Source organism: Rhinopithecus roxellana, chromosome 8 (genome assembly GCF_007565055.1).
Source record: "Rhinopithecus roxellana isolate Shanxi Qingling chromosome 8, ASM756505v1, whole genome shotgun sequence".
Lineage (NCBI taxonomy): Eukaryota > Metazoa > Chordata > Mammalia > Primates > Cercopithecidae > Rhinopithecus > Rhinopithecus roxellana.
In genome coordinates, this window is record NC_044556.1 from 107866164 (window position 1) to 107888969 (window position 22806).

Here is a 22806-nt window from a genome sequence, read left to right on the forward strand (position 1 = left end):
CACGGTGGCAGGAGCCTATAATCCCAGCTATTTGGGAGACTAAGGCAGGAGAATCGCTTGAACCAGGGCCGCATAGGTTGCAGTAAGCCAAGATCGAGCCACTGTACCCCAGCCTGAGTGACAGTGAGACTCCATTAAAAAAAAAAAAAAAGTCTCAGGCTGGGTTCGGTGGCTCACGCCTGTACTTTGGGAGGCCGAGGCGGGGGAGTTCAAGACCAGCCTGACCAACATGAAGAAATCCCATCTCTACTAAAAAGACAAAATTAGCTGAGCATGGTGGTGGATTTCTGTAGTCTCAGCTACTGGGGACACTGAGACAGGGGAATTGCTTGAACCCAGGAGGAGGTTGCAGTGAGCCAAGATCGCACCATTGTACTCCAGCCTGGGCAACAAGAGCACAACTCTGTCTCCAAAAAAAAAAAAAGAAAAGAAAAGAAAAAAAATCTCTTTTCCCAATATTTGTAATATAGGGAGTCTTCAAGTTGGTTTAAAAATTGAGTCAATGGGAATCCATCCTCAGCTCTTCGCTGTGAAGGGAGGGCTGCCCCTCCTCAGGGATCTCACTCCTCACAGCAGGGGTGCTTCTGTGGAAACCTGGTCAGCTGGTCCCCTGCTGTCCTGCGGGGCTCACACCCAGGCACTTGATTCAGCGGGTCTGGGTGGTGCCTCCTTCCTCCTCCCCACCCCAGTAATCTCTATAGCTTTCCCAGGGCCCCAGGTTGCAAAGCACTCTGGACTAAGCCTCCTCCAGGTTCTGAGGGCTCCATAGGAGGAAGGTCTAGGCCGGAACTGGCCTAGAGCCACCATCGCTGAAGGTGGAGCCAGGGTGGCCTGCCATGCCCGGCGTTTATGCTGTGAGAGCGGCTTTGGCCCTGCCCATTGCCCTGGATGGGCTGCCATCCCTTTTCAGGAGTTCAAAACCACATACTGAACCCATTGGTCCAAAGGACCATCATCCCATTTGATCCTAGCACAGGGCAAGGGACCACATGGACAATGGCTGCTCGTGGCATCTTCTTGCTATGCAGTCATGTCGTGGTGTCATTTGTCACGTTTCTGTTCCATTATTTTCAAGCAAGCAGGAAGCCACGGGGCTACTACCTCAGTTGCTCTTAGCCAGTGGCTCTCTCCACAGGTAGGCCTTCATCGGAGGGGAAAAGCCACCTTAGGGTTCTAGAGCTCAAGGCCTAATGATGCTTTTCACCTGCTGATTTAAATACAGAAGCATCGGATTGTCTGCTTCTCAAGGAAAAGAGCTGTTACCATCTCTGTCTCTTCAACGGGAGCCACTCCTGGGCCCTACAGCAGGGCAGGTACTCCGATGAATCGTGGCCGCCTGCCTGTGTCAGAGGGTCGGCCTAGGCAGGTGCCCCAGCCCACTGGCCTGGGACGTCCTCCTCTCTCCCGGCCACTGGCTGCTAAGGACAGCCCGGGCTCCCGGGGCTGTGCAGGAGAGCTTCTGTGATCTGCCCCAGCGCGGTGGCTTTGAGAGTAGCTCCCAGGAAAGGCTGCCTCAGCCCCAGCGTGATGGGGACGGGTAGGGGCGGATGAGGCGTCCCAAAGCAGCTATGGCCTTAGGTATCGCCAGAAGGAAACTTACTTTTCCTCCAAGATCAGAGGGAAGGATGGGGTAGGATGGGGTGGGATGGGATGGGATGGGGTGGGATGGGATGGGATGGGATGGGGTGGGATGGGATGGGATGGGATGGGGTAGGATGGGGTAGGATGGGGTAGGATGGGGTAGGATCGGGTAGGGTGTTGGAGCATGACCATGTATATATGTCACACACACAGGGAAACACTCCTACTTGGATGGAAGATCTTTGCTGTTCTGTTGAGGCCAGCCTGATCCTGGAGGCAGGGCAGGGCCAGGCTGTTGCCCAGGCTTGAAAGAGGCGCCAGGGCGTCCCTGAGTCCTTACACTTTCCCCAGAACCTGCGGGCAGCAGGAGGCCCTTGGCGGGGTAGGGAGGGGCGGTGGTGGTGCGAATTGTGGGCGTGGCCACTCGGAGGCGCCCAGTCCGGGGGCGGGGCTTCCTGGGAGCATGCGCAGTGCCGGCTCTGCCCGGGCTGGGGCCTAGGCTGCGGCCCTCGCCTGCCCCGGCACAGGTAGGGCGCCCCACAGACCCGGACAACGCTGGGTATGGCTGAAAACAGGGAGTCACGGTGCGTTCTGGGGAAGGGCCAGGGCTGGGGCTCGGGCCCCTTGACCAAATCCTCCAGCCCAACCCAGCGGAGGCTGAGAAGGGCGGTGGGGCAGGGCCGGAGTAGCCGTGGGGAAATGGGAGGGCGTGGGCCGCGCAGCGCGGGAGGAAGGTCCGGACCATCGCCGGGTTTCCCAGAGGGCAGTGGTTCCTGTGCCCACATGTGCGGCCTTTTCTGTGAAGGAACCTATCCCAACCCCAGGGCCCGAACGTGTGGCCGTGTCAGTGCTTAGTAGTGCTCGGAGCCCCAGGAGAACTCGAACTGAGGGCAGCCAGAGGCCGGTGTCCGCAGAACGGCCCACAGGTCTTCGGCTCAGTAGCCTGGAGTTTGAAAGGCACCTTGAGCTTTAATGGCCTTTTCCTTGGGAGAATCCGAGTTAACGTGCCTGCTGGTGCTTTTGACGGGTGAGGACGTGAGGCAGGCCACACATGTCGCTTCTCTCCAGAACACTTCTGGGTAGTCGTTCAATTCCAAATTTAATCCAAAGCCAACAGTTCCATGAGTGAGTGTGCTGCTGGCTGTAGGAAGCCGACTGTGGACAGATGAGGATAATGGTCCGAGTCAATTAGCAAGTCTGGAGAGGAGCGCCCATCAGCAGAATGACAAATTTAGGATCTTTAAAGACATCTGGTCAGCGATGCCGGAGCTCGTGATTGACTGAGTGATTAATAATGGAAAACCCTTACTTCAGTGTTTCCACGGCCCTCACCCACTTCCCCAGCCGGGGCGGCCGTGTGCTCAGCCTGCCAGAGACCTTTCCAGCTGAACAATGGCGGCATTTAGGCCCCTCATCTTTGACCTCTACTTGTTAGTTCAAAGTTTCCTTTTTTCTTCCACTTACCCCACTTATCTGCGTGTTTTCTAATTGATAGCGTACTGAGATGGCTCCCAGTTCCCACGCACATTTGCTAGAATGTTACCTTCACACAGTGCGTACCAAGGGCCCACTGCTAGCCAGAGCCTGGCACCTCAGGGTCACTTAGGCGTCCTGCTTCTGGTTCCCTAGCAGGGGCTTCCCTCAGATACACACAGCCCCTGGGCCTGTTGAAAGGCTGACGTTATCCCTCTTTAATTCTGCGGTGGATTTTTCTTCAGGCTAAGGCAGCTGGATAAGCACAGCCAGGCCACAGCCCAGCAGCTGGTGCAGCTCCTCAACAAGCAGAACCAGCTTCTCCTGGAGAGGCAGAGCCTGTCGGAAGAGGTGGACCGGCTGCGGAGCCAGGTACTGTGCAGAACGCGGCGCAGGTGGGAGTCCGTGGGCGGGCTCAGCCCACCCAAGAACACGCGGGAGTCTTCCGGTGGGTCTTTTATGCAGCTCAACAGGCCGGCTTTCCCACGGATCACATCGGTTAGCAGTAAGCTGGGAGGGAGGTCCTGACGACTGTGCTGGGCGGTGCAGGACCCAGAGAAGCGGAGCCATGCGCCCGTCCTGGTGAGGGGGTTAAAGTCCGTGCAGGTGAACAGACCCAGGCCCGCGAATGAACGAACCACACCAAGTGCCAAGCTGCGCCGTGCAGGCCGCGGAGGGTGCGAGAGCAGGGAGAAGTGGGAGGACGACCGTGGGCGGCAAAACAGGCTTTTTGGAGGAGGGTGGCCTTGAGCTGCCTCTGAAGGTCGTGTATGGTTTGAATTGGTTGAGGAAAGAGGTGTTCTCAATTAGCAAAGTCGTCTTGAATGGAATGCAGGCATCTTGTCCTAAATTAGCTGATTACTGGGCTACTATCTGGAGTGCTTGCAGAGCACCCAGCAGTGTTACACAGCATGCATTAATCCCCTTTACCCTGGAACAAGCAGGCGGTGCTGACATCATTGTCTCCATGTTTTAGATAGGGAAACCAAGGCCCAGACAAGCATTACAGCTGGGAGGTAGGGACACCACAAATGGAACCTAAGCCTGACTCCACAGCTCCCCATTCAGGTGAGATCCAGGGCCACCAGCAGGGAAAAGGGAGGAAGGAAAGTGTCCGGTGAGTTTGGAACGCAGTATGAAACCTCTTGTTTTCTAAATCGCTTCTCTGCCTGTTAGAGAGGCTGTGCATTTTGCCCCATCAAGCAGTTTGTTAGGATAATGAGGTGGTCCGGGGGCTGACCAAGGCCTCCGCCTTTCATTAGGATTGCACCCGGGTGCTCTGTGAGCGCCCTGGGGACTTCAGGCAGTACGCGCTTGGAGTGATGAATAGGAAAAATGCATCTGGAAATGGAAACGAAGAGGAGTCTCGTTCTTCTTACAAAATGACCCTGTGCTCAAGGAACCTGTAAGTACTGACTTTTCCCACTCAGCCCAAAATCCCTCTGCAAAACGTGTTCACAGGCAGTAAATGAGCACAGCCAGGCGCCAGGGAGCTAAGGCCTGGAGGTGGAAACGCCTCTGCTGTCCCCATGCTTCTGAGACTGCTCACCGGACCGTGGGGGAGCAGGCTGCTCAAAGTCCTGGCCACAGTCGCACTGCCACTGCTAAGCGAGGAGGCGAGGCCTCACCTGGCGCGCTCCACGGCAGGGTCCTGGAACCTGAATTTCGCCAAGCTGGTGGGGTGATTCTGGAGGACACTACATTTTGAAAACCTTCGAAGTGTTTGGAGCTGGAAAGAACAGAGAATTATTCCAGTCTGTGTCACTATGCTGAAGCCCCCACCCCCGCTTCGGACAAGTAACTTAAGCCTTTTTCCAGCCTCAGTTTCTCCTCTGCACAGTGGGCATGGTGCACGCCTGGCTTCACGGGCTACTGGGTGTGCTGAGTGCAGGCGGGATGCCCCACAGGCCCTGGGGCACACAGGCTGGACATGTGAGGGTGTTTCCTTTCTCCCTCATCTTCACAGTGTCCTGGGAGAGGTTCAGGGAAGGCAGAGGCCTGCAGAGCAGCAGCCGCAGCCGTAGGACAAGCGGCACTCCCCTGTCCTCTGCTTTCAGGATGACCCCCTCATCCTCCACCAGACCCAGCTCAGAACCCAGCCCTGTGGGCAGGTCCTCAGGGAGAGCCCCAGCGGCACCTGCTTGAGGCCTGGCCAGCCAAAGGTCAGGGCCACTGGGGCCACTAGGTCTCCTGGCAGGTGACTAGGCTCTTGTCACGTAGGAGGGAGGGACCGTGACTCCTGGCATGCGTGAATCTTTGGCCTCTAAAGCCGAGAACTCTGTCAGGCCTCAGGTGTGGGGAGTCTTCCGTGGACGCTGAAGCGCGCGGCAGCCTCCTTTGGGCTCTGGGCTAGGTCAGGAGAACGTGGGCTTTGCCTTTTAACTCCCCATCTGCCTGCTTTACAGCACACTCAGATCTTAACATGGATCACCCGTGCTTAGAAGCCTCTTCCAGGGCTTTACAAATCTGGTTATTGCCAAGTGAGTTGCAGAATTTTCACAAAATGCATTAAAAAAACCCCGAACCTCAAAAAATCCTCAGAAAAACTAGCAGGTCTTTCTTCTTTTGCCTGAAGCAGCAGCAATGCTTTGCCCATCCTGTGCTATCTGATACTGGCCCATCTGGCTCATCTCTAAAGCGGCCTTTCAGATTCAAATATTACACTTGGAGTTATTTTAATATGAACATGACAAAAGAAATTTGGTAGAGGGAATGTTGGCTTTCAGTTGCAAATACTAGTGGTCAGAGAGGAGGCAGGGATCCAGGTTTGCAAGCACTCTGCGGAATATCTAAACCCAGAGCCCGCTTTTTCTGGCTAAGCCTGGCCTTCGCCTCTAGGTAGGGGCTGTCAGTGGGCTTCAGCCCCTGCAATGCCTTCTTGTCATGGAATCAGCGTGTGAGTTAGGCTTCTGCTGAGCCGTGCTGTGAGCAAGGCTGCTGTAGGTTCAAGCAGGTATTTTGGAGGAGGTGCCGCCTGAGGGCTCTGGAGTGCTCAGCCAGCCTCTCTGTTTTCCTGGAGTGGCCTGCAGGTCCAGATCTTGGGCAGCTGAGGTTAGAGCTGTCCTCATGTCCGGGTTAGAGATGGTTTAACTAAAGGCTTCCATTTTCTCAGCCTGGATGAGTTAAGCTTAGCTTAATTTTGCATGTCTAACTCTAAACATCTCTGTCCATTTAATACCCAGAAGAGAATGGGTCGGGCAGCGGTTCCAAAGCAAAGTCCACCCCTTTCCTTCACTCCCTGTCCTGGGTCCTGAGCCCCGCTGCCCCTGGTGGTGGGGCTCAGGCTGGCCTGTGGCCTCCGACAGCAAGTGTCTAGCCTGTTAGCAGGCTTCATTATTCTAACTTCTTTCTGCTTGAATTCTGAACCACTCAAAACGACATGGCTGGCAGAGGGAGACCCTGGTAGTGGTAGTTGCCACACGGATGCTTTTGGCCACGAGACCTGCCATCCTTCCCGCTCCCCTCCCCGGGGCTGTCTGCGGCGGGCAGGGCCCAGGCCACTGGCTACAGCTCTCGGCTCATGGCTTGGCTTGTGCTTTGTTTTGTTTTGTTTTTTGAGACGGAGTCTCGCTCTGTCACCTAGACTGGACTGGAGTACAGTGGTACTATCTCTGCTCACTACAACCTCTGCCTCCCAGGTTCAAGTGATTCTCCTGCCTCAGGCTCCCAAGTAGTTGGGTTTACAGGCACCCACCACCATGCCCAGCTAATTTTTTGGTATTTTTAGTAGAAACGGAGTTTCACCATGTTGGCCAGACTGGTCTCGAACTCCTGACCTCAGATGATCCGCCCACCTCAGCCTCCTAAAGTGCTGGGATTACAGGTGTGAGCCACTGCGCCCGGCTGTGTTTCTTTTGAGATGAGTTTTTTTCTTATCACCCAGGCTGGAGTGCAATGGCATGGTCTTGGCTCACTGCAACCTCTGCCTCCTGGGTTCAAGCAATTCTCCTGCCTCATCCTCTCAAGTAGCTGGGATTACAGGCGCCCACCACACCGGGCTAATTTTGTGTTTTTAATAAAGACTGGGTTTCTCCATGTTGGCCAGGCTGGTCTCGAACTCCTGACCTCAGGTGATCTGCCCACCTTTGCCTCCCAAAGTGCTGGCATTACAGGCGTGAGCCACCGCGCCCGGCCTCTTGGCTTGTTCTTAGTTTTGGGTGACTACAAATAATGGCATTATTGATCTCCTGCCTCACCCGGGGGAAACAACTTCAAGAAAATGGCTTTTAAATGTCATGAAATGGCTCTTTCTTCTCCTTGTGGAGAACAGACATTGAAGCATTTGCCCAGCTTTGCCTAGACGCAGTTCCCCGCACTCTGTATTGCGAGAGGGTCAGGGCCTCCAGAGAGACACTCTGGCCTGTCTTTTGTTTGAAACTGGGTAGTCACACTCTCACCTCTTCTTGAGAGGCAGGCCCTGGCTAGGGGAGGCTGAAACCTGGGTGTGGGGGTTGGGGGGAGGGGATTCGGGGGGAGGTCAGTGGGTCTTGGGGAAGTTTGGGCAGGGCCTGACAGCTTGGAGCAGGGTCAGGGGTCTGCAACCTAGAGCCTGGGGGCTCTAACATCTGGCTAGGAAGGTTGGAGCCGGCTGGTGAGGAAATAGGAGTCTTGGGGAGGATGGCATCTGGGAGAGGGGAAAACAGAAATTATCTGTCCACTTAGAGGATGGTCTCAACCATCAAGCTGATTTTCTGTGTCTGCGTGCTTATTTGGTAATGAATACGGTCTCAGCTGACTTGCATTTTCTGATGGCCGTCATATCCTAAGTAGGCTGTTTGGTGCTGTCTGCAGTGTTCAGTCTGGGGAGTGATTCCCTTTTAGTCCCCTCATATGAATCACTTACAGTTTAGAAAACAGAGTCGGAAACTGACTTGTCAGTGGTTCATCAGTTGGCCCTATGACTTTTAAGCATTCTTGGCAGTGAATTTACTTTCTAATTTGATTTAAACTTGTGCATGGATCCAGCAGCCATATGTGATTATATTCAAGATCATCGACATTATCTCATTATACCAAAGGACTCATAGAAGAGAGCCGAAAACAAGCAGGGGACGCAGAGACACAGAAGATGATGAAGGAGGAAAGGCCCATTGCGACTGGAAGCAAAGGGAGAAGGGAGGCTCTAGAAAAGTGGCAGCTCTAGGGACCAACACTCCCTGCTGGGGAGGCCTGTCTGCAAGGCAGAGCTGCTGCAGGCGGCCATGTGAGGCCTTGGAGGTGTCACCTAATTTACTGTGGTCCTTCCAGGAGCCCTGGGGGCCTCGCCCAGCTGACTTAGGAGCTACCACAAAGTTAGCTACCTGTAAGACAGATGGTGCTTGAATAGAACAGCAAATACACTGAATAAAATAAATTAAAAAGCCTCCTCCTGAACCAAGATTTTTTGGAAAGAATTCTAAATAGATGAAAACAAACAATTTGATTTCAACCAAATTGTTGTTTTTTTGTTTTTATCCTGATTTTCACCCGAATTGTCAGTCTCAAAAATAAACACTGATACATTCCCAGAAAATATTTTTCAAATAAAAACTGACTCTGTTAAAGTTTGCCCTGATTCTTTCAAAACTGTGTACAAGACACTGTCAACCAAAGTGACTTGCATATTTTTTTAAATAAACTTGAACATATGCAGCTAAAATGTCATTAACTCCCTGCTGCCTGAGTGTTTTTAAAGATGACACGAGACCCCGGGTGCTGCGTGTCTAACATAAGCATCTCGCGACCTTCGGCGAAACTTCCCCAGACACCTCCAACAGCAGAGAGTTAAACTTTGTGTTTTTTGACTGAGCACCCTGTGTCTAATATTGAAAAGCGCACAGGGCTTCAATTTAGCCAGACTTGCTCTTCCGTTAGCAGTTCACTTTGTCCAAGAGTGAGTACTTTCAGAATGAGAATCATGGGAGAAAAGTACATTGAATTTTATATTCCTTCAGATACATTTGCTCTACTTATTGCTTCCTGAGTCAGACATTACATTTTGCAATATAAATTCACAATCAAGATTTTAAAGGGAGCTAAATATTTTAATCCAATTAGACAAGTGAACAAAACACTGAATATTACATGTAGTGTAGATCAGTGGTTCTTGCCTTTAAAAGACTGTAATTCCGTCACATTACAACCCCAAATGTCAGTGTTGTCTTTATTTTTAACACTTTCAAACATGAGGCAGCCAGAGGCTCCACTCTCTGCTGTTGGTGACACTGTCTGTCCTTTGGGAATTCTTAAAATCTATTTACCATGGAAACATGGTTCATATAAAACACAGACCTGCCTGTGTGGAGAGGAAGTTCTGATGACTCAGGGGACTTGAGAAAGCTGGAAGATGACAAACTCAGACCCCATGGTTAGGAAGGAACCCTTGGGCTCGGGTGCACCCTGGGGAGGAGGCAGCACCTCAGAGCCAGGACCTCCACCCCAGCCTCCTGTGTGCGGGGGCCTCCCTCTCCCCCTCAAGTCCAGCTAGAGATGCTGTCTTATGGAAAGTCCCACTTCTTGTCTGCAAGGCGGCCTTCTCTGTGGCTACCTTACCATTTCTCTGGTTTCTACGGCCCCGTTCCTTTCTCAGAGCCCAGAAGCAGCAATGCCAAGGCCTGCAGTGGAAGGGAAGGAGGGCTTTGAACTCTGCCTGCCGTGTGGCTGCTGTTGTCAGAGGCCCAGCTGGGCAGCCAGGAGGGAAGAGTGGCCGCTGCCCTGGGATGGCCTTAACCATGAGCTCCTGCCCTGCTTTGCAGCTGACAGAGCAAGGTTCCTGGACAGCCTGACCTGGAGGGGATGAGGCCTCTCAGCGAGAACCTCAGCCACGGTGCTGGGGACAGCAGGGCCACGGGGGCCTGAGGGTGGCTGAGCGCCCCTCAGCTCTGTAGAGGAACACTCCCTTCTAACAGGTGGCTTCCTGCTCGAAGGCTGTGCTTCCACAACGTTCTGCCCAGCATGCTGAGGGCACCTCTCTCCTCACTGCATTGGTGGCAAGCCCGAGCTCACGTGGCTTCTTTCATCCAGGTTTCCTGCTCAATTTGGCAGCTGAATTCCGTAGATATCAAAGTGGTTCCCTTCATCTGCTAGAACAAGCAGGAGAGTCCTGCATGGGAGTCTGGACTCTGAGGGCAAACTGCCTGGGTCCCAATCTCAGCTCTGCGTCGCTTCAGAGACATGTGTTAGCTTCCATGTCCCTTGATTTCTGGCAGAGAAAAAGAAAAAAACCAGCTTCCCTTGAAAAGGAAGTGCCTGATATCACCCAGAGCCCAGCACGGATGGTTATGAAACCAGCAGGATTAGTGCTGAGATCATTGTGGGCTTGAAAGGGCCATTTGAGATAAATAACCATTTTGTACATAGAAAAATAAGGCTCAGAGAAATGAAGTGAATGGAATTGGGAAGTGGCTGGGCAGAGAAATGAACTTCTTCTCAGGCCACAGGATGTGTGGATGGGGGCAGGTACCCGAGCGGGTGTGGGCGGAGCCGGGCCTGGCTGGAACAGCTGCCGAGCCCTAGCCCTGGCGCCCAGAACACGAGGCGGAGGCGGGAGGCGAGCCACCAAGCGAGGCAGGGGCTGCCCTGGAGCTCTGTCAACTCAGGGCCAGCTTTGAAATGCCCCAGATGGAGATGGGGGGAGGGGTCTGCCCTCTCCAGTTACAAATGGATGCTTTATTGCCAGCCACACAAGGGACCAGGACCATGTTTTGACTTGGCCAAACAGAGGCAGCATGCCAGTGAGCAGAGCAGATAGCGGGGGGCGGGGGGAAGGGGATGTTACCTTCAGAAGGGCTGGCTAGAGCCACCCACAGAGAGAATGAAGTGGAAAGTCCAGGCAGGTCTCCCGTGAGCGGGGCGAGGGGTGCCACCATCTCCCCGGGCTGCCACCTCTGGCCTTTCCGGCTGGCTTGGAAACAAAGAGGCAGAAGAGGCTGGCTGGACCCACTGCGTGGTCGCCCGGGTAACAGTTCAGGTCACCCCGAGCAACTCATTTCTTACACTCAGAACTTACCAAACTTGAGAAATGAACGAGGCAGGGTTTGTGGAGAGAAGACTCCCATAGGATTTAAAGTGAGAACAAAGAAAATGGGTTAGCAGCTGTGCGCCTGCAGATGAGGTGCGTTTCCGCCACCTGTGGACAGCACAGGCAGGGGAGCAGTGGCCAGTGCGCTGCAGGGCAGCCACAGGAGGGCCAAAGCAAGGGCCACGATGACAAATGGAAAGGCAGAAGGATGAGAGACACTGGCTGAGGGCTCACGTCCCACTGGCATACGCACGCGCTTCTTTCCTGGACAGCGAGACCACGGTCACTGTGGTGCTGATGACAGGACTTTCTGGAAATAAGCATCATGGATATCTCTAATGGCAGATAAGCCAGATGTGGGCAGTAACTACAGCTTCTGTCTCGGGACGTGCTGCAGGGTCAGAGAAATGTGTGGTACTGAAGAGTCAGCAAACGGAGGCGACAAAACGGTGAGCTCCTAGGACAGATTATCCAGCCCCCCAGTGCTGACTGAACGCTCACCATGGGCCAGGCACGGCTGCAGGCATGGGGGCTTGAGCAGCGGACGGTGAGTTTGACAGTGTGAAAGTGGGGATGGGTATAGAGCTTCTCACCTGGGCTGCATAAAATTCAAAGCCCATGCAGACGGTCACGGCCGGTCTGCCGCAGGAAGGCATCAGGCTGACTTCCATGTTCCTGGTGAGGCCCACACATCTGTGTCACTCCCGTGCAGGCCCACTGGAATTAGGAGGTCACCTGAGTGCCAGCAGCGAACAGCTCCGATAATGATAAATTGCTAGGTGGCCTGGGAGCCCACAGGCGTTATGCAGACTCATCATGAGAATTGCCTGTTTCCTGGTTACTTTTATTTCAGGTTTTCAGGCCTATTCTGTATTGTGCGTATGTGGGTGTGTTTTCCACCCAAAATTCAATTCTTTTTTTCATTTATTTTTTTAAGAGACACGGTCACGATCTGTCACCCAGGCTGCAGTGCAGTGGCACGATCATAGCTCACTGCAGCCTTGAATTCTGGGCTACAGCAATTCTCCTGCATCAGCCTTTTGAGTCCCTGGGACTACAGGTGTGCACCACCACACGTGGCTAATTTTTACAATTTTTCTGTAGAGATGAGGTCTTGCTATGTTGCCCAGGCTGGTCTCGAACTCCTGGACTCAAGCGATCCTAGTGCCTCAGCCTCCCAAAGCGTGGGGATTACAGGTGTGACCACTGTGCTCAGCTGATAGTTGGGCTGTTTTGCTTTTGAAGTGTTATCTGTTGGGATTTATGCTTACCCTTTTTGTATTCAGAGTCATCCTGGCATTTCTAAGGTTAGGAAGCCACTGTGTCAAGAGCGAGGCCACCAGGCCACCTGCCCTACGTGGCCAATCCATGGAGCAGGGGTGGAGGGCCATTCAAACCAGGCATTTAGCAGGACTGTGCTGGGTCAGTTCGATCAGCTGGCCTGGAAGGCAGGTCAGCTTGGTGCAAACCATGTGTTTGACGATCAGATTGCATTGGTGGCAGTCTCTGCTGTGAGTATCCCACTGAAGATAGAAGGGAGTCCCCTCTGCAATGGCAGGGCTCTAGGGCACAGTGCACGGGGTGGACTCCACATGGGCCACTCAGAAAGGGCCTGGAGAACAAAGCACCCTGTGGGCCCAGGAAATAGTCCACCTGGCCCCACAGGCCTGCGAGGGCTGTGCGCATCGGATGGCAGGTTTACTAGGAGGAGTGAGGCCTCCTGCCGGAGCCCCACCTGCATTCAGCCTGAGGCCAGGCCCCCAGCTACTCTAACTACCCTGCTGAGACCACCCCACTACTCAACAGACCTGCTCGAGAAAAAGTTGTCCTCAGGGCCTCTCACACACTGTGAAATCTACTTGAAATGTAAACATTACTTTTTCTCATTTCTTATAAAAGGCAACGGGCTGATGTTCATGTATTTCTCTTGAATGAAGATTCGGTTTCACTCATTGTCCTGTCTTGGAAATCCCCACATAATGACGGCTTAAAGTAGGTTGACAGTCCTCCCTTGGAGTCTAGCTTGGAAAATCCTCACAGGGGAGGGGCAGGCCCACTTCTCTTTTTGGCAGACGGTTCCTAACTACAGAGGGACCAGATTGGGCGCCTGGCCCTGCAGTGCGGCCAGTGTAACTGATGCGGAAACCGGGATTTGGAAACCATTGGCTTTTCTCTGGACTTGACACTCTAGAGGGCGAGGACTGTGGCCCAGTCACCTTCCCACACAGTGCAGAGCAGAAACTCCAGCCATGTTTTGTGGAATAGAACCGTTTCCAGTGGCTTCTGACTGTAGTTCCTGATGTGGTTTAAACTAATTTGGGCAGCCATGGCAGCAGAGGCCAGGAACAGTATTCAGTACTTTCTGAACTTGCGATTCTCCCCCAACCCAATTCGCATGAAGCAGCTTTGGAACATTTGTATCTGTGTAAAACTAAGAGACCTCAGTACACCCAATCCCCTCTTCCAACACATGGGAGTTTTCGAGGTTTCCATGTGAAAATACTTTTTTATATGTTACAATAAATCTGGAGATGTTTCAGCTTGTTTTGTTTCAGGAGGAATTTCTCAGGGGCACTTGGCCTACACCCTGTTTTTCTTCTAGAATTACCTGCTGTAAGGTCAGAACAATTTTCAGTGAACGGATTCTGGCACAGATCAATGTGTCCTTTCCTGGAGAGGAGAAGAGATGGCTCTCTGGCCATGTCCTAACACCAGACTGTCCTTATTTAAGAAGCACGAGTGTCTGTAGTCTAGGTTGTTTTCAAATTTAACCCATTAAACCAGTTAACCTTATTTCGTATGTGACAAGGGCTTTGATGTGGACAAGATGAGGCACAAACTTTTCATATAATTTCCACATTTTTAGCAACAGGTTTTTTTCTCCAACAGTTTTCATCATAAAAGGTGACTAAACCAGCAAATGAGAAGACAAATCACATTGAAGAACATGAGCTATTGAAACTTACTTTTTATTATTTTTTCCAGTTACCCAGCATGCCACAATCTGATTGCTGACCTGGATGGAACAGAGTGAAATAAATGATTTACAAAGAGATATTTACATTCATCTGATTTAGACTTAATATGCCACAATGCACCACGACCTTCCCAGGGTGACACCGCCTCAGCCTGCAGGGGGGGCTGGTCCTCATCAGCGCGTGCGCCATCCCTGCACGCAGCCGGGCTGGAGCTGGAGTCTGACTCCAGATGAGCAGAGCTCCTGGTGTATGTTTTCAGAAATGGCTTGAAGTTACGTGTTTCAATCTGCTCATTTGTATGCTAGGTTGTACATATGATTTTCAATAAATGAACTTTTTAAAGACTTGAGTTGTAATGTTTCCTTTTTATCTTGTAGTGATGAACAAAACACACCAAAAAGGCACATATTTTAACTAGGCCAAAGTATATTAAGGACCAAACTTTTTTTCCTGCCATTCATTTTTCTTTTCATGATCTATATATCAATCATCCTTCACCTTTAATCAATGTCCCATCAGACTCCATTTTATTTATTGTCCTAATTTGTGCACAATCAATCAGGAGACACCAGGAAGCACTATGCATTACTCTTTCCATTCTGTTAAACAACGAAAACAGACAAAAAAGCATCTTTGGCTCGGTGGTGTCAGATTTTTTTCTTCAATATGCAGTATTTGAGAGGAGCCTAAAAACGTACTTAGTGAAATTAGAAAATTTAGAGTATATCAAATATCTGTACACAGATAATTATTTGTCTAAAATAGTATTTCTACTATACACAGTTAAGCCCTCAAATGCTTTAAAGTAATAAAAATGGACACTGGACATACTGTGTTGTGTCTGAGAATGACAAACACTAAAGGCAAGGCTGCAGTTGGGACAGGTCCCTGACCTTTGGCTACCCTGCTTGGCCAGCGAGCCATCATCCTCATCCCCATCTCAACACAGAGCTGATGTCACCATACGCTCAGCCTTGCCTCTCAGAAGTGGTGTGGACGAGGCTTTGGAGGCGGTGGCATGATCTACACACACAGACCATTCGAATCTCTTGAGCATGTAAAAGGCTCAAGCCTGAAACAGTAGAACTTCTATTCAGATTCAGAAGTTTTTTCATCAAATGTGCTAGACATAAAGGCTGTCACATAAGATATTTTAATTGTCCTTAATTCTGTTTTAGATATACTGTGAATAAATTATACAATATTCTAAAAATAGCACCTTTAAAGAATTATAGAGGTCACTTTATTTTAGCCTCCTGGATCTGTCAACCCCAGTGGTTTTGAGCGAAGAGCACATGTGAGAATGCTCTCAAATTTGGCTGTGTGACGTACACATACGCGCTTGACTCACTCTGGTCCCAAAAGCCATTCCTCTGTCTGGCTTCATCACAGGAGCAAAGCCAAGTTTCTACAATAGTAGCTTTATGAGGTAAAATCAGAAAAAGGCCCCATCCAGAATGATTCAACGTGAAGTCAGACTGCAGTCCAGCCGTCCTACCCATCTACATCACCCGTGTCTAAGTTTGTTAATTTGCCATGACATGTTAGAAATACACTCTAAGAAAGGAAGTATGCAGAGCAGTACATTATCAGGAAGACATTAATGACAAGCTACATTCCTTCAGATTCTGGGTCCAAACCATGGGTTGTATAGATGAGGAGGGTCTGAATGTCTCCAAGGTCTGAGACCTCCTCCATCCCTGGCTTCACAGAATATCCGTCCTAAATCCTGAGAGTCAGCGTCTCCCCTCGGAAGCAGCCCTTCATCACAGTTTGCATAACCGCACTACTGCCGTTCCACTGAAGTAAAAATGAGCCCCTCCCTATGTGTGTCTGAGCTACAAGGAATTTGTATATTTTCCTGTCACATTTTATACAAGGTAGGTTAATCCCAGCTGGGGCTATTAAAAATCTGTTTTCATTAAAGAAGATTTAATTTGGGGGGATTATAGAACCACATCCAACAACAAGAAACAGAGAAGTAGCAGATTGACATAGTGCTTTATTTAAGCTGTCTGCACGAAGGAAAATCATGTTCATCCCTATCATATACGTGTAAAAATACTAAGGATGTACAGTGTACAAAAACAGTTTCTCCTAGTTATTTCACATCCTCGTGGGCCATATACTTAAGGAAATAGACAGTTTTAGTGTGACCAACAGTAAGAGTAATACAGTTTCTTGGGTTTATAGTTGCATCTGCTTAAACCCTTAACCAGATGACTAGACCTTGCACAGATCTAATGAAAGAACTAGCAAGGTCAAGAAATGTCACAAACCATAAAGCTACAGGGAGGTAATTCAACGACCAATTTAGAGGTTTTCTTTTTATTTAAATAAATACTTTACATTTCATGCTTGCCTGTAATGCACTACCAGGAGCAAGGTGAGGAAATTCTACTGTGGACAGTACAAACAGTAGCAGCAAAGTGTGTACGTTGAGGTGTATATAGAGAGACCCTGCAGTTAGTAAGGAAGGCCCTTACTTTTGTTCTCTAGGAGAAGCAAGTGGCCCCTGCAAGAACAGTCAGCTTGAAGAAGCTGGAAATCAGGGATGGGAAATGGAAAACAATACTTGAATAATGCTATGTAATTAGTGTAGAAAGCAAAGCTGAGCGTGACCCTGCCAACAATCCAAGCAGAAATGGCCAATTTCCTCCAAGATGGCTGCATTATGACAAGAAGTCAAGCTTCATGACAGTTAGTATGGGCTGGAGTCTGCAAAGTATGAACTGTATTCTCATAGAATGATTCCAGGTTTCAGGGTGTTCCACCTGCCAGAACCCAAAACTACAACTATGGGCAACACAAGGGAAGTTTTAGAAATCTCCCTGTACACACATTTCTGGTTTTCTATTATTCCTCCATGGCAGCTAACAGATCTGGAAGTGAAAATAGGGGATTCTCAAAATCAAAGCCAAGAAGACACCTTGTGTGACCCCAGTGGAGTCTCAGAGGGTGGAATGGAAGTGACTGAGCCCCAGGCATGGCTGGGGAGGGACTGAGAGCCAGTGTGAGGAGTGGCCCGACTGGGGCAATGTCAGTGCCAGTCATTAAACTTTAGGAAGTGTCCTTGGCCAAGGTCACGGGAATCACTAAGATCTGGGGGAAAAAACCAAAACAACACAAAGCTCTGTGCTTCGTGTACGGCGTCATGGTTTCCCTCCAGAGGAGTAAGTGCTCTGAACACCAGCCAGTCTCAGCTTTCTGCTCTTCCTCCCACCTGTTTCTTTCTTATAGAATGGATGCAAGACAACTTAAAGAACATACCTTCTAGTCTACTTTTTTGTCAAAATGAAACATTCAACATAATTCCAAGTGAAAAAAAAAAATTAACTGTGTGTAAGTAAGAATGAACTACCATTTACTGTAACTTCCTACTCAATACTAAGGATGAACTTCACTCAGGTAGAAATATGAAAAATAAGAACATCGATGTCTGAATATGTCTTAGCTGCCTTAGTAAAATGCCCTTTAACCCCCGTCAGTCCCAGTGGCCCACCCACTGCCAGCAGTGGTTTTATAGCTATAAATCCACACTTCCAGCATCAAGAGGCTAAGACATCTGCATATGAATATGATTCATCCTACTTAGAAAGTCACTTGCTCTTTCATACAACGCAATCATAATACTACATCACGCTGTAGTCTTCCATTTGGGAGCTGTCAGAGAGTTTAACTAAAATACATTTCCATGATCACTCCACGGAGTGGGATGGCCTGCTTGCCGCAAGAATGGCCCCCAGCCCCTAGGACTTCATAGGCTGCTTTGGAAATTGTCAGCTCCTAGCACCAAAGGGTTTAATCTGAAGATCATCATTAATGAAGGAGAAAGATGAGGTTTGCATACATGCCCCCTTTCAGTGAGAAATGTTGGAATCTGGGGACATGAGTATATACAGAAAAAGAAAAGCTGGAGGTGTTCTCTTTTTTTGTTGTTTTTTCCCTGATGGCTTAATTCAGTGATGAATGTACCATGATCCCAAGAAACACACCAGGTTCTTAGCCTTCACTGCCCACTTCCTAAATCCTCAAGATGTGTTCATTTTGCCATGTAAAGATCATTTCTTATCATCACTCAGGTCTCAATTTTCTTCATTACTTTTTGTTGCCAGGTCATCATAATGTTTCAATTCTTCAATGAGCAAACGTCAACAGCTACTTGTTTCATTAACCCCTTGGCATGGATAGTTGGGGATTTTCTCATTTTCAGTACCAAGGGGTTAAATGACAGCATCTCTTCTCCCAAAGCCAAATTCTAACCAATATATTCCATTTCAGAGCCTTATCGTTTTTTAACAGAGGAGAAAAAGTGCATGATTCTCATCAGCGTGTACAATCCTTGCACATGGGTCAAAAGAAACTGCAGTAAGTCTATTTTATATAGGTTGGAGCTGCGTTTGCTGACATGACATACAATTCTCATCACTAAAAAATAAATACTACTGCAATATAAACAAAATCATAAAAGGACATTCAAAGTTTTAACATCTGAGAAAAAGCTAATTCACGTAGAACTGAAAGTAAAAAATTAAATAAGGCAAACACCTGTTTACCTTGGTGTACAAATTTTGGTGAAAAGCAGTATCATTATACCTGTCTACATTCTTCAGCCATCAGAGGTGATAAATGTCAAGAAGGAAAAAAGGTTTCCAAGCACGGGGGAAAGATGCTCTCTGGCGCAAACTGTTTCATAAGACCCTGTAAGTGACCTTGGCTGTGCATGTGCCTTCGTTTCTTGGTAGAAAAGTGTTCACTGGCTCATGATTGCCCAGGAGTCTCCACATCCACATGTGATATGGGCTTCTTCTACAGTATCCACCAGGAATTAAAAAATATATATATATATATATCTATATATCCCAACAGTTGTTCAGTCCTTCTACCAAATGCTTCCTAATCAATTCCAGCCACAGCTTAGTGATATATACCTACTTTACGCATGGATCTGATGTGCTTTACATATGCACGCCACCACCCTTCCACAATTGCTTGTTCTGAATTGATAAACTATATCTTCTTAGTCTAGTTAGATTTTCTCTTCTAGAAAGTTAAAAAATGTACCTAGAATCAGTGTATCTCATTTAGCCTTCACTGAGGGAAAAACTCAAAGATCGAAAGATGACAATTGGTGCACAAATGAACAATGGTGGGCTCATGACTTCCAAAGGCTGGAAAGTTACTTCTGAAATTTGCTATAATAGTAAGACAGTAGCAGCAACAGCATGAGACCTTAGACTGAGATACAATTTCATGCAAAAACAAAAACTGGAGTGTATTTGCGTGTATGTGTATTTTCATGAGGGTGACAGGTGGCGAGGGGTGAAGACCCTTGGCTGGTCTGGGATGTCGGAAGGTGCCCTGCCATGTGTAAGAGCTAGGACTGGTGATGTCCAGGAATCATTTGCAGTAATAAATTGAAGATGACAGTGAAGTAGCAGAATGAAAGAGACTTATTCTCGTCCACTTGCAGAGTAGGAAAACTGAGGGAAATGCGGCCGCCTCTCATTGTCCATGCAGTCCATACCATCCTCATCATCTGTGGGCAGGAAACATCTATTTTAATTTTACATTTATTTTTTGCAACATTATCTCTGGTCTATGTTTTGTAAACTGTGAACATAGGAAAGATGAACAGAGGCAATAGCTCCCATAAGCTTGTGTTTATCGATAAGCTATACAGTAATTATACTTCAAAAATCATCTGATTTTCATAAATACATAGTCTATGAAGAAATAATACTATAGAATCATCTCTAAGACATCAAAATTTCAAGACTCAATGAAACAGTGAGAACAATGGTATTGAAGAAAACAAGCGTTTAAGAAGGAGCAGTCTTCAGTAACCTTTAGTTTCATGTAACCACATATATCAAAACTGCAAGTCAGTGAAACCCACAGCATCCAAAGTCTGTATAGAATCCATCATCAAATGTCTTCAAGTGCTTGTATTTTTTCTTTGTGAGGCTTTAAGTACAATTGTAAAATAAAGCTTCCTATGAAATGTTATTCAGTATCTAACATCTGGCTTAACTCACCTTTCCCAATTTCCCTATGATAACACTTTAGCATGAAGGGGCTAAGTGAAAGAAAAAGAGGGAAGGATGTCAACGTCTGAGGCCTGGCTCATCAGTAAACAACCGAAGAGACTTGAAAGGCATCACAACAGGCCGCTTACAATCACAGTGTTCCTCCTCTCAGCTTCCCTGGTTTTCTGTATTTCAAAGATCACAGATGATCAGCACCCTCTTCTCCTAAGTGTCCTGTGATGACAGTCCTGTGCTGTCGGAAGCTCTTCCTGATATGTGGCCATACGGTCAGCCACTCAGTCAACATGCACTCCCACACATCTGCTCTGGGCTGAGCACCCCTCAGGCCCATGGACTGCAGAACTCTGAACAAAGCTCCCAAGGACCCCGGCCTCACAGTCTCCTGGGGGAGGTGCTCCATTTTAAATCCCCCGTGCTCTCCTCTAAGCTTAATTATATGCTGTCCTGCAATGGAAATCAGTGAATCTTTCCAATACTCAACCCTTTTCTCTTCAAGCAAAATAATTCAGTTTCCTCAAACCCATATAGGAAGTACATTACCAATTTTTTAAAAATATTCTAACCTCTCCAGGGAGCATCAGCTGGACGTGGGTGTAAACAAAGAAAGCATACAGGCCAGATCCCACTGCATTGAGGCTCTGACTCTGTCACCCTGAAGAGGAGGATGCTCTGCCTTTGTCTGAAGAATAAACACTTCCATTCTTGTCTCACTGTTTTTCTTTTCTGTATCCCACTCTTAATGCAGAAGATTCTAAGAAATGGGATTCAAGCTGGCATTAGCCCAAATGTTTGACCCCTAATGTATCAGAAGATATCCTTGCATGAGGTGAGAACTGATCCATCTAGAAGCATTTGTGGCTCCCTGCTCTGTGAAAGACACTGAACTCGGAGGCCCTCTCTCCTTCTGCAAATAGACCCCTGTAACTGCAGTCAGCATTTCTAGAAGGTATTGAGGTTTGGGGAAATCTCTACCTCCTTATAAAGTTATCGGTTCCAATATTTGTACCAAGCAAGTCACATGCATCTTTTCGATCAAACACCTTCGGCAGTTTTTTTTAGCTCCAGTCAAAACGGAAGGAGCTGGGAATGATGGTGTATCCGTGGTCGAGCCACAGAGTATCAACACTCTCTAGAGAATACAGGCAGCTAAAACCTTCATGTTCAGATTCTGACATGTGCCAATCACATTTCAAATAAACAATTTTCCTCACCAACAGCTTTATTTTGCTCAGTGTTTCTGCACAGCAAACATGCAGCTGGGTCTGGACAGCAGTGGGGAGCCTGGTGCTTGTCCTGCTCAGCCAGGAAGGGCAGGAGAGCTGCCTGGGTTCCTGGGGCCATGACCAGGACTCACTCTAGCCTGGGGAGGTTCAGCATCCAGGTTAGCCAGATGCTCCACAGGGGCAGGTGCTGGACACTCTCTTGGAAGAAGAGGGACACTTGTTGGGTGTCAGCTAAGAATTGAGAGACAGCCTTCACTCTCACTTCAGTAACACATTCCTCACAATTCTGAATCTAGGAAATTTCACAGATATCCCTGAGGGCTCCAATCCTTGATATTCTTTAAAGCCAATGATCCCCCTTCCATCATTCCAGCCCTTTTCTGTTGTCAGGCTTGGTAACAATGAGGTGTGAACATCTGATCATGGCCCTAAAAGAGCTGAGAGCCTGGGCAGGATGGTGGGAGGGGAGCTGGAGGAAGTGGCAGCTGCTTCTGAGTCGGAGCCTGTCAATGTACACAAGTTAGTTCCTGCTGTGAGAGGCTGTGCATAGGGAATAGTGATGATAATGAGCATGAACTATGTTTTTCAAAAACACTTATCTGGAAAAAGAAGACCATGATCAACTCTACATGCTACATCCCTTGAATCTCTGCACCCAAGGAACATCAGTTGCCTGATTTTCTTAGAACATTTAACAAACGTCATTATATGGCAGTAAAAGCGACCAGATCTCAAAGAAACCCTCTTTTTCTGTAAGGGGAAGGCGGAGGACCATCAATGGCAATAACGAAAGATGACACATTCCCAAATCTGTTCCATTATTAATGCCAGTGAGGACAATCTGGCATGTCACTGCAGCTGTTTGTAGAAAATGGAACAGTTTGCGTTTCTAACTGCTGATTTGTTCTGAACAATAACTGTACTCTGTTTTATACCAGCAAGGTGGCAAGTGGGAAGACAACTGCTAGCGACGGCGCTACCCTGGACTGTGACCAACGAAACCTCTGTGTGTTAGCAGTGAGGGAGCTGCAATGGTTTCTTACCAGTTAAACTTTTCTTACCAGTGAAACTATTGAAAGCGGCAAGAAAAAGGTTATGTTCAATGTAATCATCACTTTAAGGTTTCACTGATTCTCATTTTTATCTGCCCCTTAAGGGAATCTAGGATGGATCCAGGAACTGTCAAACTAAAAACACTGCCCCTTTGCCCTAGAAGAACTCAGAAGCGCAGTTCACCACCATCGAGGCTGCTCCCCTAAGACAGGAAGCCCAGGGCCCCACGGCCCCCAGTGCTGAGCGCTGCGCCGTGCTGAGCCACACAGACAGCAGGAGCGGCTGCTGAACAGAGGTGCCTACAGATGCGTCGATGCTAGTCTTTGCCTGGGCACACTGCTGAGCTCTTTCATCTGACTTTCCTTTCTACAGAGGTCCTGAATAGGGAAAAACGCAGTAAGTCCACAGTGCCCTCCCCACCCTCAATTGTGGGGTGCCCTGTCAAACAC

At 48.8% G+C, this 22806-nt stretch overlaps 2 protein-coding genes across 10 annotated transcripts in view; one reads left to right on the plus strand and one right to left on the minus strand.

Annotated features, from left to right (window-relative positions):
- The window catches only part of SDCCAG8 (serologically defined colon cancer antigen 8), a 253354-nt gene extending 238978 nt beyond the window's left edge, over positions 1-14376 (plus strand). For 2 of the 6 annotated variants that reach the window (XM_030935740.1, XM_010353267.2), the window contains exons 17-18: positions 3300-3426; positions 14039-14376. In XM_030935740.1, the coding sequence (XP_030791600.1) occupies positions 3300-3426; positions 14039-14068 (157 nt within the window). In that variant the 3' untranslated portion in view covers positions 14069-14376. Of the gene's footprint in view, positions 1-3299; positions 3427-4316; positions 4460-11450; positions 11601-14038 lie in introns of those variants that run through there. The other 4 variants (XR_004058745.1, XM_030935738.1, XR_004058746.1 and 1 more) reach the window with 4 other exon arrangements.
- Positions 4686-22806, minus strand: part of AKT3 (AKT serine/threonine kinase 3) — a 375054-nt gene continuing 356933 nt past the window's right edge. For 2 of the 4 annotated variants that reach the window (XM_030935741.1, XM_030935745.1), the window contains one exon: positions 14006-19570. In XM_030935741.1, coding sequence (XP_030791601.1) covers positions 19485-19570 — 86 coding nt within the window. In that variant the 3' untranslated portion in view covers positions 14006-19484. Of the gene's footprint in view, positions 4784-14005; positions 19571-22806 lie in introns of those variants that run through there. The other 2 variants (XM_030935744.1, XM_030935743.1) reach the window with 2 other exon arrangements.